The sequence below is a fragment of the Diadema antillarum genome, unplaced genomic scaffold (genome assembly GCF_040938485.1).
Source record: "Diadema antillarum isolate AM-2024a unplaced genomic scaffold, OU_Dant_1.0 scf00000167, whole genome shotgun sequence".
NCBI lineage: Eukaryota > Metazoa > Echinodermata > Echinoidea > Diadematoida > Diadematidae > Diadema > Diadema antillarum.
The window spans coordinates 1,410,001-1,426,647 of record NW_027271056.1 but is presented as its reverse complement, the minus strand read 5'-3'; the positions used below and the strand labels follow the sequence as shown (position 1 = coordinate 1,426,647).

The 16,647-nt window shown below is 41.0% G+C and overlaps 1 protein-coding gene across 1 annotated transcript in view; it reads left to right on the top strand.

Annotated features, from left to right (window-relative positions):
- LOC139722569 (dual 3',5'-cyclic-AMP and -GMP phosphodiesterase 11A-like) overlaps positions 1-16,647 on the top strand; it is a 135,396-nt gene that overhangs the window by 47,451 nt on the left and 71,298 nt on the right. The window contains exons 4-5 of the mRNA XM_071633860.1: positions 6,854-7,009; positions 16,418-16,507. Coding sequence (XP_071489961.1) covers positions 6,854-7,009; positions 16,418-16,507 — 246 coding nt within the window. The remainder of the gene's footprint in view (positions 1-6,853; positions 7,010-16,417; positions 16,508-16,647) is intronic.

Genomic DNA, 16,647 nt, shown 5'->3' with positions numbered 1-16,647 from the left:
CCCTGTTCAAATTCTTGGTTGGTAATGTTTAAGTGCAGGTCATTCTGTCTTCCTCCCTGTGTTGCTGTTCACATTACTGCTGTAAGTCTGTGACTTTTAGATTCCGGAAGTCAAGTGTTACTTACTACTTGGGGAGGTAAATAAAAGAAGATAGAGAGTTATCGGAAATAGCCCTGAACGCATGTTAATGCACACATCGTTCCAGGTACGAAGAGTTTTGATAATCCGTCTTCAACGCTGTTCCATGCTTGAAAGTCTCTACATGATTATCGTTCAACTGTCAGTCATTTCTGTAACAAATTTTACAACTTTGAAAAGCAGTTGGAGCAACCAAAGATTGTCGTTATTATCCAAAGTCGTGTAGGACATGCATTCATAGCATGAACGATGTTCATACAACACTTTGTCTCACACACACACACACACACACACACACGCAGACACACACTGATATGTGTAATATGAAATAATTCATATTTACTTATTCATTTGTACAAATGCATTTTTCTTTTTAACACTGTATATGCACGTTAATGAATGACTGTAAAAGTGGGTTTGTAAATCTTTATAACAAAGCAAGACAAAGAATATACTGCATTACAACAGACTGTTGACCGATTCCAGATGAACTGTCAATTCAGAAAAAGGAATGCTAACGTAAACCTTTTTGTCCGAAATGTAACGTAGCCAAGAGATAAAGCATCTCACAAATATGTAATTTCCTCTACAGCATAAAACTAGAGAGGGGCCGTCAAAGGCGGCAGACCCACGCCTAAGTACAAAGTCGGGGTAAACATAATGTGCATTCGGTCATCTACCAGAATTCGGCCACTTAATTGCCAGTGTGCTTTATCACCAGCCAGTGAGTTCTACCAAAGATCGTACACTGAAGTGTACGATCTTTGGTTCTACAGTCACATCACACGCAAATCACATAATTACACATACGGTATTAACACTCATTCACGTACAGGAAAGTCCTTAAGTCTCCTCCAAAAATCCATCGAAAATCCCAAATTCCACCGTCAAAAGTGCAGAATCGGAACTTTTCCAAGCGCGCGCGAATTAAGTCCAGTTTTAAGAGTATTGTCTACGCGACGGGTCGCGGAAAAAGCGCTAAAAATCGAGAAATACGCCGTTTTCTTGCGGGATATTTTGATTATAGCAAGCCGAGAGTGTGATGATATCAAAGGTCGTATGAGTGTACGATCTTTGATGGTATCCACAAAAGCAAAAAAGAAAAACAAAATTTACGTACCCCCTAGGCAATTACCCCTATGATTAGTGTCTACGGGAATTATTCAATGCAAGGGTTGAATGCAAATGTCTACTGCACCAGTATTCGGCCACCAACGAGCGCCGCAACGTCCCCGGTGCAATTTTGCACCAACAGTGTAGAGCGCGATGCATTTTCAGCGGCCTTGCACACGCATTGACATTGAGCACGCATATCGTGCAGTGTGACTGCGACCGAGCAAAATGCTCCTCCAACGAAAAAAACAATCAATGTTAATTTGAAAAATCATCAAATATCAAAGGTCGTATGAGTGTACGATCTTTGATGGTATCCACAAAAGCAAAAAAGAAAAACAAAATTTACGTACCCCCTAGGCAATTACCCCTATGATTAGTGTCTACGGGAATTATTCAATGCAAGGGTTGAATGCAAATGTCTACTGCACCAGTATTAGCCCACCAACGAGCGCCGCAACGTCCCCGGTGCAATTTTGCACCAACAGTGTAGAGCGCGATGCATTTTCAGCGGCCTTGCACACGCATTGACATTGAGCGCGCATATCGTGCAGTGTGACTGCGACCGAGCAAAATGCTCCTCCAACGAAAAAAACAATCAATGTTGATTTGAAAAATCATCAAAATACGGGCCAGTTTGTGATGACGGAGAACGAACTTTCATAAATCTAGAAGGACATAGTCCCTCAAATAGGCCTAAACGTAAATTTCGGAATTCTTACGAACATTTGAGCAGCGAAGTCGGATCGTTGGGGAGTTTATGTCTTCGTATGGTAGCGGAAAATCGCAAAGTGAGAAACGGGAAATTTTCGGAATGGTCACTATACCATGGGGTCAAAACTTCAAGGTCACACAGAATTTGCAAGGGTCAACCGATTATCACCAAAATCTAATCGATTCTTTCCTGTCATTATCCAAACATTCCCTGAACATTTCGTGCAAATCCGTTTTCCCGTTCTCTTGTTATCTTGTACACAAACAAACAAACAAACAAACAAACAAACAAACAAACAAACATACAAACAAACAAACAAACAAACAAACAAACAAACAAACAAAAAAAAAACAAAAAAACAAACAAACAAACAAACAAACAAACAAACATACGGAACCCTTTACATAACCCCCTGCCGATTTTCATCGGCGTGGGTAATAAAGCATAAATGCAGATCATTCTGTTGACTTTTGCTTTTGTTCAGAGCTTAGAAGCTGACATGCTTGTAGTCTCTCAGGGAGGAATGCTATCAGAAAACAGTGTCCATTCCAGAGGGATTTTCTAGTCTTAAAACACGGCAGATTCGCTACGGATTGTAGAACCCCTCCCCCATGAGTCCTCACTCGACATAGATCAAGTGCGTTAGATAATATTTATAATAATAAGGTCTTATTTACCCAGGGTAGCCTCTTCAGTGTTGCCACTGCTCTACCAGAGGGCCCTGTCATTATCATTACCCCAGCGTTGCCAGGCACCCATTTATACACCTGGGTCGAGAGGGACGTGGTGGGTAAAGCATCTTGTCCAAGGACGCAAGCACTGGGCGGGACTCGAACTCAGGTCCTCCGATCGGGAGTCGAGAGTCTTATCCACTATGCCACAGCGCCCCCACGGATGGAAAATAATAACTTGACATGCCTCTAATATAATTCCAATGCACCTGTTCTATATTTAAAGTTTTCGAAGTATCCCAAAAAGCGATTGTAGTATAGTTACCGTATATGCTATCGAAGCAGCGTGCGGTCAAGTCGCTTAATCCACAAAGACTGCATGGTTGTATGGCATTATCAAAACGTTGCAAAAGGATTGAGCAAATTTGCATCCTCGTCCCAGTATTCGCCAGCGGCTACAATTGAGAAATTCGAACCACGCTCTCGCTACCATATTCAATTTGACCCTAAGGAGTTCTTCACTAGTCTGCATATTACATACGAAAAAAGAGAGAGAGAGAGAACGAACCCTCGTCAGCTTCTGAGTATCACTTGTGCGGCCAACGACAAAAATCACATGCCCGAATAATGTGCCCGTTCGATGGGCCACCCACACGCTTTGGAAGTCGTTGATATACACCTGCAATGACTTCATATCTTATGTAGAAAGCACGCCGCTCCATGAAGTCCAAAATAATGTGGGCGGCCGTGTAAGCCATCATTCGCGCTGTTATTTCATAAAACACAACCTGTTGAAGCATGGTGGTTCAATCAGGTCTATGTTACAGCCAGTGGCATAGGTTTAAGATGGCTAACTTTGTGATGGCTAACTTCATCTCTCCACATTCATGGGCCGACCGTAGTTGTTTTGTTTACGTTCGCATTGGATGAAGTGACTGTAAATGACTGTAAACATTGAGAGGAACGTATAAAACAGTGTCGTGGTCAGAAAGTAGTTCAAGAGAAGCTATAGACGATGATGACGCGGAGAAAACAACAGTCCCTCCATGACAAGTGGCAGTGTGTTGTGAAGATGTAACCATGTAACTATACAAAACTGATGCATAAACAAGCTGAACACTTTGACCTGAGCGCCAATATGACCGCGATGCTAAACAACAAGTGTTGAAGTATCTGCCATTTACGGAGGAAATGGAGTGTCGTTCAATGCGAAGTCGAATAAGTCGCATCTCTAACATGATTACATAATAAATCGAAGGAATGATGACAAACGTTCTCTCAGATAGAGATTTAACTCACTTTGAATTAATGTCTTTACAGTGTTCAACGTAGCCACTAGGGAAGTAATTTCAAGGACATGTCCACCTTCATATACATGTGGATTCGTTGAATGCAGCAATATTAGTAGAACACACCAGTGAAGGTTTGAGGAAAGTCGGACAATCTGTTAAAAAGTTATATTTTAAAGTATCTGCGCAGTCACTGCTTGATGAGAAGACTACTTTATACAGTGTATGATGTCACATTCGTAGAACGATACAAGTATAAGGAAGATATAAAGAGAATTTCACAAAATTTTATGTTTTGAAAAAAGTGTACATTTCCTCAACTTGTCACGGACGTATGATAAAAGTAATTCATTCCCCCTACCTACTGAAAGAAGTCAAGCATTTTTTATTGTGCGAGAAAAGTAAAAACATGTTGAATTTTCTGTATATTTTCTCTATATCGTTCTACACATGTGACATCACAAGCTGTAGTAGTCTTCTCATCCAGCAGTGACTGAGCAGAATCTTCAAAAATTCATAACTTTTGAACAGATTGTCCGATTTTCTTCAAACTTTCGCTGATGTGTTCTAATAATATTGTTACATTCACTCAATCCATATGTCTATAAAGGTTGACCTCTCCTTGGTAATGTCTTTAGGCAAGCAACCACGCAGTCGACTTCTTGTCACCTCCGAAGGGCTAGACAATGAGAATAATAATGCTTTGCTCAAGATCGCTGTTGCCCATGGACTTGAAATGGAGACCGCAAAATGAGAATCACTGGTCTTGTCGAGTGATCGAGCCACAGCAGCTCACGTGGAAATACATGTTTATACGTAACAAAGCTTATAAACAGCAAAGTGGACAAAGTCCTTTTGTCCTCGAGTACTGCTCCATTATACACCGCTCAAAGCTTTGTATTAGAGGAATCGTGAAAATGGGAACAATCACTGGAATGAAAGAATGTCCGCTTTATTAAGTGTCTCCTTCAGCGTTTTCGTAGTATTCACCGGGCCTCTAGGCAGTGGTTGTTAATACAAGCCTTGGACAGCAGCTGCGCGTCGAAATAAAGACAACGTGTTCACTTCGTTGAAAAGGACTCGCGATATATTAACTTCCTACACCTGACAGATACCAGCTTAGCTCAGGAATCCTCAGCTCGGAATCAACCAACTGCTTAGATGTTGTTGGTGTAATGTATATAGGTCACTGTACGTTACATTTTGGAACTAATTGTAGGTTGATGCAAGGCCGCTTAGGAAAGTGGAAATAGATCAGTCAACCATTTTCTAGCAAGACTCGCTTCGTTTGAACGCAGGATTTGAAAACTTAAAAAAAAAAAACCCGGCGGACTGACCTACCTAATTCCTTAAAAAGAGATTTTTGTATCCTTACTAACTTATTTTCATGGGATGACAATCATGCGACTTCGCCTTCGACATCGAGAGAAAATGTGTTCTTATCCCTTTGAAGTCTTCCCCTGTCATTAAGTGAATACGATATACCGCTTATGATCCGCTCATCAGCAGATTAAATGCATATTACAGACACAGAGAGTAACGTTTATCATAAATTACATCATACTGTCACGCAATTTATCCAGGTGTCTTTCAGCATCCAGCATATTTATGGAGAAATAGACGACTAAAACACCCCTAAGGTATAGAAAGATACTGAAAAGGCGAAGGGATCAAGAAGAGTACGGGGACAGACAAACCCAAAGCAAAATCACAAGGTCAAACGTAGAAAATGTAAAGTATAAGAGTATAAGGTAAGCCTTCAAACATGCTGGCAAAGAAGTAGAGCATTTCATAGCATGAGAGTGTATCAGTAAAGAACTAATTTAATCCAATGCATGCCATTTTTTATTTCTACAGTTTTAGGCGACTCATGCAATGCACCTGTTTCGATGAGGTCAGCCAGTCCTCTTTAATTCAGCGGTCTTTCCATTTCCTTTACCTTCTTAAATAGTGCAAGGAAATTCATCTGGCTTATTAACGCCACCGTATACTGCCTAATTCAAGCATACATTCACGTCACTGAAAAACTATCTCTCACAATGTCTCTATCTCCTATATGCAGAATTTGTCTTTCGATATAGGAGTAGGGATAAAACAGCTTACAGCAAATAACTTATGTCTCAGGTCGCCACACTTTTAATAAGTATGTTTCCTTTTGAGTCTGCACAGTGTGAATCTCGAAAAGAGCACAGCCCGAACTTTAGTGAATTTTGACCATAATTATATGCAATGCATATCCGAGTATACACTAAACGTTTGGATTTTAACGAATGTATATATTTTTAAGTTCCTTTGAAATTTTGAATTCAATTAAAATCCTGAATTCACGTTTCATGTTTTCGAAGAGAATGAGTGATTGATATGTTTTATGTAATTCAGGCAGACGCATGGCGAGCGCGAGCGCGCGTGCCTTGTGTGTCTATATTAATATGTGTGTGCTTGAAGGTGGGCGTGAAAGTATAGATTTATTTCTGTCTTTCAATTGTAATGATAAAGGGAGCAGTAAATCTCAACTGTCATACATGGGCTAAAATATGAGTCCAGGGAAGACCCGGCATGCATCTTGTCTTTCTATCCGCTCATGATCAGCAGACGAATGCGTCGATTACCGGGGGATTGCTGCGTGACACCAGTCATGATAAATGGAATCGGGCAGTCTCCACTTGTCAGTGCGCGCGCCATACTTGCCTGGTAGGCTGCCCACGCTAATCAGACGCGGGAACGTGATCAATGTTTACATCCCGGGCTTGTCAGCGCTCTGATTGAATATCCCGAGAGATATCACAGAGGGATACATTTTTTATTTCAGTTCGTTTGTCAACGGCGGGACAATTTACGCCAACGAAAGAGAAGAAAGAGCAAGTGAGATAGAGGGACTGAGAGACTGATAATGATGCGATCTCTCGTTTTCTTATGTTTCTATCCAGGAACCACCGTGTCTGAATGATGCTCAACCAAATCTCGGCTCGAGGGCAGAGTCGCTCCTCTGCCTACCAATCAGAAACAGTGAGGATGACGTCATCGGTGTGGCGCTGGTTGTGAACAAGGTCACCGGGACGCCCTTTTCTGCGGACGACGAAAAGGTGCTTGCCTGATTATCATGTACCGTTTTTATTGTTATAAGATTGTACTTTCTTTTCTCTAAGCTGAAATCTGACAGAGCATACTATTTTCAGACACTTGCACGTGCTATTCTGTCGTCGTCGTTGTTGTTGTTGTTTAGAAAATGACTTCAGAACCTGTTCTTGACCATCGCCTTCCAATGTACGTGCACGACATTACTGTGCTATCCTAAATGTAATGATGAAGAGAAAATATCGACAGGATGAGATTATGAAGTCACAGGAGTGAAGATCAATGTTGACATTTGCACCGATTTGATGAAAGTGAAATATTGTATAATGCGCGCGCGTGTGTGTGATACCAATGATAAATAAAAAACAAGGCAAAACAAAAACGAGCGTAGTATGAATAATACATTCAAGGACTTCTAAAATGGGCAAACTCATCTCAATTTCTCGGCATGCTGGGGTCATACATCATCTTTGTCAAAGCAATGGTCGAAACTTCGCTGAATTGAAATAAGGAAGCTCCACGCGCTGCTGTTATGCAGTTTCAATACCTCGCCTAGTTCTATATAACGCACTTGGTTTCCGCATGGGCAGGATTATAAAAGATCTAATCTATTTCCGGCACCGATCATCTCTGCAGGGAATGGACGAACTTGATAACCTTTTCAGCGGAGGGAAAGTGGTCGTAAAACACGCACATCTAGTCAGAGACCGTAAAAAGGATGATGCACATTGTTTGGATTCTGTAATTGATAAAGTTCCGGCAATTTATTAAATGCAAATTAACGTTTACTTTGTAAATCCCGTAGCACTTTTCTTTGAAAGTGTGACGAACCCAGATGGGGAATGGGATACGACGCAATGCCTTGATAGTATGCATGGCAACCCCATCGAGAAAATTAACTCTCTTGTTATTACACGTATCCCGCCTGTACAGAAAGCTAGATGGGATTTAGAATTGGTAGGTTCGAGAGAGTTATCTACAGGTCATAAATTAAGCAATTACGAATAACGAGAGTAATGAACCTCAATGTAGCATGCCAATCAGTCACATTTAGTGCCAGTTTTCTGACAGCAGCAATAAACTGTGAATGGATGATTCTGTCCGTTGAAATACTATCAGGGAATATTTACTGGCTTACAAGTGAAGTACGCCAACAAAAGGAGCGCCTCCAAATGTATCAACGGACGGGCAACGAAGCACTCGTTACCTCCTTGGCTGTGTAATGTTAACCCATCACATCTCTCGATACTTTTTTTTTCAACGATGTTTATTCTGTTCCATTCGAAGTAATAGAAAAAAAAATAACAATTTTCGTTTGCTACAATTGAAATGACGAAAATATACATTTGTGATCATAATAGCAAATTTGCTATTGCTGTACATAATGACATAACAAAAATTACATTTTCATGAACAATTATCAATTTACATACAGTCACTTCCCCTATGCTCTCAAAAATTGCTTAAATTTAACAGTGATGATTCAATTCTTCTAGCATTAATCTTAATAATCATCCAAATGAATTATGCAGCAAAATTATACAGTAATAAATAATGAAACCATATTATTTATCAACCAATACCCGCCCACCTACTAACTCATATCGATACACACACACACACACAAGCACACACACACACACAAATGTGACCAAATTACGAACGAAACAAAAATAGGATCAGCGTCACGCATGCCCAAATCTTTCCAATCAGATTATTCGAATACAAACCGTGTTGACGTATGTATACTGCGTTTTATAGCTTACGAAAAGAATTTTCCGTTTATATCTTCAGGAACAGTTAACAGCTCTTTAAGAACTGACTTTTTGTTTTGCCTGAACAAAGGTGATGGAAATGGAGGGTACTGCAGAAAAGCAAGGCTTGTAATTTGAAGTCTCCTCATGAAAAAAACAAACTATTATTGAGCTAACAAAACTAAGGCAGATTGCCTAAAAAGACAAAGAGAGACAAGGAAAAATGCAAACACACCCATATACAAAAGCATGAGGCAGCTCTCTTGTAGAAAAAGATTAGCATGGGAGGAAAAGCAGAAAGGGAAAATGGGCAACGGAAGAGGATTTCAAGGATCAATACCAACGCACCAGTTGCATTAGTTTACCGAGGTATAAAAAGATTGCGTTTTACCGTAAATAAGCATGTTAACGGTCGAGAAGAAAATGAGGATTTAGAATTAAGGCTAAACAAGAATATAAGACTGCTGATATATAAGAATTTATAAGAATCAATGTCTTTAGTATACAGGTAAACCAAAACTTGAAGCGGAATTCTTTTGCGGGGTAATAAGAGAATTCCAAAATTCAGAGATGGACGAGAAGGATCACCTCTCGTCGCTCACCCATGCACCCGTTACCTTCCGGCGCGCCGTTTTACAGCATCCGCGTGAATAATCTGATAGTCTCCGATTTCTTTCTCTATATATCTACTTTGCAGCCACCGTAGCATGAGGACAAAGCTGGTGGGAACATTCAACCCTTTAGCTACAGAAGTCCCTGTTTTTTTGCCTCCGTGATTCCGCAAAAGTCATTCCAGGGTAGATGCATCGCTGAGGCGATGGGGCGATGCTTTTGAAGATAAGGCGGACGCGTTATTTAACCTGTGTCCCTTTGGTTTGCCGCGGAGATGACAGTTTTCTCCCGGCTAACAGTGAAACCACAATGTGGCATGAAACGAAGTTACCGTTTAACATAAACATTAAAAAGCGCAGCCGGGCAATATTACGAGGAGAAACGAATGCATGCTTATTGTGCACTACACTAGTTTATGAACAATAAACCTGTTAGTCAATAAAACAATAACTCGAAACTAAAGAATTGTTTGACTAATTCGTTAAATGTGTGCATACCTTTCTAACAAAGGCTGTTCCTAGCAATCATAAAATCTGCTACAGGCTTTATGCCAATAAACGATACATGCAATGTCGATCTCAAGAATCTGTACCTGAAGTAATTTTGTTCAGAATAGGTGAATTGAGCGGGTCATTACTTGCTACATGAGGGAAATTGTCAAGTGCTTGAAAAAAAAAATTACTGAACTTCGCCGGCTGAGAGGGGACCGGACACAGCAGCCATGATTATTCGGAATGCTATTGCCCTAATCGCAGCGCAGTGACTGACACACAACAGTTATGATTCTTCTCCTGTCCCTAAATGAACATTATAGAGAACTACTCTGAATAAAAATCTCTGTCACAAAATCAAAAATCGAGAGACCAGCCAAACCAGACCAGAAGGTAATGTCAAACCAAGGAGGTTTGAGAAATGGAGTCACAACAGTCTTATTCGGTTTGATCCCATGCTCGAAGCCGCCACTCAAAAATATTTGAAGTATGTGTCAAACTGGATCTGCCGCTCAGATGCGAAGACAATTGACTCGTGTCTCATTGCATAATCACCAGCCACTTTCCAAGGAAGATATGTCTTTGTGACGGTAATTACTTTTCGCTATCCCTACTAAACAATGGGCGGTAAACAATGGCAAAGGCACGCGGGTGCGCGAATAGAAATTGCTCAAATATTGCTGAAATAGATATCAAAATTACTCGACTGTACGTGTCTGTACGCTAATCTGACATATTAATTTATAAAGAACTATACTTGAAGATGATACCATATTAGTTTCATTTGGCGGAAATAAGGAGAAAAGTGAAAAAAAACCCGCTTTCCATGAGAGTAAAATTTCAAACACTTTCACAAAATACAGCTCAGATTTACACTTTTGCACATATTTTCGAACGGAATTGACTTTTGTTAAATGTGCTTTATCATTAGGTGAAATTTCATTGCATTTGATATATAAACGAGCAGCATATACCCGATATTATGTTAGCGTTAAAAATGAATCTTCAGATTGCTCAGAAAGATGGCGGCTTCAAGCATCGAACATCAATGGCACAAATTCACCTGTGGAATTCTTTTGTCTATCCATAGAAAACTGACAGCTGATTGAATAATTATAGTCATCTCTCGAACCTCCTTGGTCAAACCGCGGATTCAAAATCTACCTCCATTTTGAAATCAGCGGATGTTTTGACGGAATGGTCTTTGTGTGCCCACCTCTAAATGTTCGTCACTTCTTCGGTAATCCACTCTTTAAGCATGCACAGAAACACTGAAAAGAAACGCATCCTAAAAGCGCAAACCGTTAGTCAACGTGATTACAGGAAGTTGCAGTTGTTTTATGTGTTGGAATCTGATTAGTGTCTATTTTGCCTTAATTAAAATCATGGCACTATTCCCTTCTAAATTGCAGAACCTGCCGTAGCCGTTATGTCACATTATTATTTGTATTGCGATTCATACGTAGCCTCTGGTCCGCTTCTGCATGATGTATTAGAATTCGAATACCTCAAATTGTTATGACATAAGCTTCACGAATCTCTGCCTATTTGAAGCCTTCACGGGCTTCAGATAAAGCTTTCATGAACAGCGATGATTTACCTCAGTCGGTGGCGCGTCTGCCTCCAGATCCAAAGGACCCAGGTTCGATTCCCTAGTCTATCTCAGCAATGTTGTGTGTAGTCATACCGTCCCCTCTGGTAAGAGGCAAAACACTCTGTCACTCCGATAGGACATGAAATAGAGGTCCCGTGTGTGAGAGAGTTACAACACAGGCTCATTAAAGGTCCCGATTCCTTCATTCGTCGAAAAGAGCTGTTTGTCTAACCCGGTGAAGTGGTCTCTCCTCACATCAAATTGGACCCCGAAGACCAGCTGGTTCAGCTGAATATGGGCTATCCGGCCATTATCTCAGATGGAAATATCAAACAAACAAACAAGCAAACAAACAAACAAACTGCGGCTGTGGATTCCTTTGGGTAGCTGACTGTGGGTGTATTTGGATGCCATTCGGCAGCAGATAGTAACTGACGGCGCACTGAGTGAAAAATAATACCAGAGTTCGCATGCTGCCTATAGAAAACTTTCGAATTCATGAGTGAAACCGCATTTCAATGCTACCCCATTAAAGACAACGAGTGACATACTTGATTGATCTCGGTAAAAAGTTTTGAACTTTGCCGTATACAGTTGTGTGTAAGACTATTTTCACGAGTATGAAAAAATAATTATTAAAAGCATGCCGGAGTGTCTGAAAAATATGCTTTCGCTCCCAAAATATCTATTTGGAAATATCACCATGTAGGCGTGTGGAACCGTCTAACATTGCTGAGTACCTACAAAGGGAAAATTGAGTAGCCAGGGTAAATCCGTTCTCGCGAGGATTTTCACATTTTGAAGCATTTACCTATACTCAGTAGTTCTCGATCTCAGAACGTAAGTCAAAGACAGTATAGCGGCAGGAAGATACATGCATCTCAGATTTAGAAATGAAAGCATTGCCAAACGATGCCTGTAATATCAAGTCATATTTCCCTCTGTCTTCCTTTTCTACCCCCCTCCTCCTCAATTCCAAACAACTTCATCAGAAGGCACTCGCTCCATTAGTGAAAATACGCGTTTCATCAAATTTCACCGCGTTTTTAACACCTTTGTTTTCTTTCACCTTGATACTGGTATGACGCTGTTCTAATGTGTGATAGTTTATACAAAGTCACTCAAGGGGACACCACATTGGGTCACATGAGAGGGAGAGAACATAAAATTGTTGCTCAGAAAAAACCCCCGCATTATTGGGGTGTACATTAGAAGTGCCTTACAGTCCCGTGTGGGGTACTTGATGATACGAGTTCTGCTCGGATTAATCAGCACCTTGTGAACGCCCGTCACCCCATCCACTACCCTCCATACAAAGCGGAAAATAGAAACAAATCGTTTAGCCATGAGGCATACAAGGGGCTACGAGGGACGAGTTGGAATTGAGCGCGGCTTTTAAGGTAGTCAATTTATCAAGATGTCCACTTTTCCTCGATTACACGCTCAATCATGTTTTCTTTTCCTTTATGGTCCACTGTCCACTCCAAGTTGATGTACAATCACATTATTCGGGATAATTAACACACCCTATAAACACAACTCCAAGAAGGAAATCGATTCATCTCAAGCAATAGACTTCTCATATAGCTAAGGAACGTACAGTGTGAACTTGTATTGTACATTCTAGCAACAGATGTACTTACACAGACGAATTGAGATACATCCGGCACGACAAACCTTACACTTTCACTCAATATTCACGCATGTTTTCACACTAACCAATCATTCTCAGGAATTTACAACCACAAGCAGCTTGGGACAAACCACGCCTGCGTTGACTGTTCATTTTTCTCGTTGTATCTTATTTTCGCTTACCTAACCCGCGGCATGATCGACTGTCTCTCAAACTGTGTCTTTCTGTCTTACGATAATCTGAGGTAATGGGGAAATCCCCTAAGTGACGATTAACTTTGGAAGGGTGTGATGCTCAAAGTCTTGCAGGAATTCTTATCACTTTCCAATGTGCCCGCTTCAGCATGATGTAATTGCATGATTATGCGCGACTGAACATTGCCAGTAAAGCTTTTCGCTCAACACACAAGCAGAAAGCCAGAAATCCTCTACAAAACAAACAGCTGTGTAGTGAATAAGTTTGAGTAAAAAGTGGTTACCTGACTAGGGAATACTGACATAGTTAACTACTTAATTTACTCATTGGTTGCAGTGAGCCCTGTACTCTACGGCCTGACATTCGTTTCTCTTTCATCTCATATGGATATCTGTCTGCTACTAAAAACCAGCTTTGCGCTGATGGATACTTCATGAAATATATTCCCCTCTAAAACTCTTGCACTGTCGAGACGACTTATACCGCGCTGTATTTTTCCAAGTCACTGCCGTACATTGCTGCCTAGATAACACGTCATCGTGACGTCATAAAAGCGTTTAGTTCGACATTTACGGTCCACGTTATGCCACGCCAGGGACCATTTCTCGGATAATATGTCCGCATGTTAGTGAGATAAGAGATATCTCATAAAATTACGCCAAGGATCTTCGTCGCCTTCTTCTAATAGTGCTACGTCATTCCACCGGCCATTAGGGTTGCTCAAGCTCTTATAGCTCTATTCCCCTTCCCGAATCCCTCCCCACCGACCCCTCCCCCGCTACAATCATCCAAAGTGGATGCGAGCGTAATGTCGTACATGTATAAAGGCATGAATACCATAAGGTTTGCATGTGAATGCAAGTGTTGTAACCATGGTAGGAACAACGCTCTGGTCAATACTGATGGCTGAACATCTGATTAACCCATTATGGTACCGTATGACCAATCTCTGCTGGCACATACTCTTATACATGCATTCTTATAGGACCTACAGCAATGAAACAAAGAAAGAGATAGATTTAACCTCTTTATGTGAAAGTGTGCGAGTGTTTTAGGTACATATACTCCCATGCACGGCTTACGTCGTCATGGGGACAAAAATAACTCGCTAGGTACCAGGATCCACAAGAAATGACCAAGGTGGATCGCACATTTTCAGTGTGTATAAGGTCACGCGCCTTAGCGCGCTCGCAAGTGTGTGTGTGAGTGTTTGTTTGTGTATACAATTACTCAAAGGATATAAGATAAGATTGGATAAGAACGAATATAAAAAAGTCTATGCGCTCTCGTTTTTAATGTTTATTACTCCTTTGATAATTACATTGCTGACGCTATACGTGAACATTTCCCACCCCCACCCCCCCCCCAAAAAAAAGAGAGGAGAGGAAGAAAACCAGAAATCGCGAAATGTGTCGTTTCTCTCAAACAGGAAACCAAGAAAACCAGAAAGCGAAATGCGTCGTTTTCTTCAAACCACTGCTGGACCCCTTCAGCGTTCTTTCAGCGAAAATGGAAAATGTTTGTCCTATCGATTCCTCCATGAGCGATCGATACCGGAAATCAAGCCACCTGCATTTTAATATCCGATTTTCTCCCGTTACCCAACAGAGGTATGAATAAATAACGGTTTAGAAAAGGAAGAATATTAATAACTCTTTGTGCGCTCCTCTTTGAGTGGGTGTTTTATCGTCAAACGGGTGACGTATTGGGAGATTTTAAGAGTCACCCTACCCCCATGATATATCATCCGCCTTGACGCTTTGTACTCACTACTGGAATATTCTACACGTTTATCTAGTGGCAGTGGTGGTTTACATATAGACATACGCGGGGAGCGATGATTCCCCCTATAGCACCGAATCACCAGCACACAATCTGACCATGGATGGAGAACCAATCAGAGTCTCATCAAAGAATCATCACCATTATTCCCATCTCGGGGATGCTATCAAGAGCATAAATATACGAGCATTGTTGGCCTCCCTCGCAAGAGGTCAAAAGTCGTTTACCCCCCCCCCCCCCTACACACACACACATTCGCACACCAAAATAAAGCAACACTTAAGCAACATACTGTCCCACTTTGGTGCTTCTTTCATTGGCACAATAAAGAACCATACAGTTGTCATTTCTAAGAAGTCAGTAGTCATTTCCCCCGAAAAAGAATTAAAGTTCGAAAAGAATTGCAAGCAGAATACGACATTACTGTTACTTATCACTCGTGGTTGTACAGTTTGAATTGAACACACTACCAACTAGAAACTGTCGTATAATAACATTTCAAATAAGAGGAAGTATCATCAAAGCGAGGTAAACAGATTAAGCCGTAGTGGAATAAACAACTCAAATGCAAAACTAAACCAAGCGTTTATCCCTTATTGGGATGTGAAACGATCATTTCGTTTTGAACTCGCACCCCCAGCCCCCCCCCCCCCCAAAATGGACTGATTCCAATTCCCATACACCGACAGATAGGGGGAGATAAGTGATGACTCGAATGCCGACAAATTACACCAGAGTCAAACTGTGAAGGTGGGGTATAGTGGTGCAGGTGCCTGCAAACATCCTTACGGTGTAGCCTATGTCTATCACAGGACCAGTGTGTGTATTGGGGGTGGATGAGTGAGAAATGGTGCACAACGTAACTCCTTCCTGATATCGATATACCCTGTATAATATTATGGAAAGATGTAAATAGCACTTTACATTTCTGAGCACGAATTCCTCTACAAGCATTGTCAAAATATCTCATGCGGTATCATGAGATACGAAATATCATCTTTGTCTAAGCGACTATACACAATGTATTAAGTTATACATTCACACCGCACCTAGGTATGGGTAACACAAGACAATTTTAAAATGTCTAAGGTTGAAGACAGTGCTGAATGAATAGCATCCGGCAGACATCACTCTTTATTCAGAATGTGAAAAACTATAGAAGATGAGGGTGTCAAATTACCTTCAGTGGTAAGTTTCCTTCGAAATCGAGTGTCTCTGAATCGTAAGGGAGCACTGAGCGTCACTGTGCCGCCAATATCAGTATTACTGTTTTATTTGTCATGATTATCATTATCATTTGTTATAGTAATGGATGCTAACTTGTTCCTAACTGCCTTTCGTTTTCTCCTCTGCAGCTATTGGAAACTTACCTCACATTCTGTGGAATCGGAATCAGCAACGCGCAGCTCTTCGATACCTACATGAAGGAGTACGACAGAAATCGGGTGAGAATACCTTTGGTTTTCTCTTTGAACAGTTTTTTTTCCGCATACATGTATTATTCGTCCGGTGAGAATGAGAAGGGCGTTAAGTTGCCACTATAGGCAATAGTGTTCGAGGTACCTTCGAGGCTTCGTATAGCCCG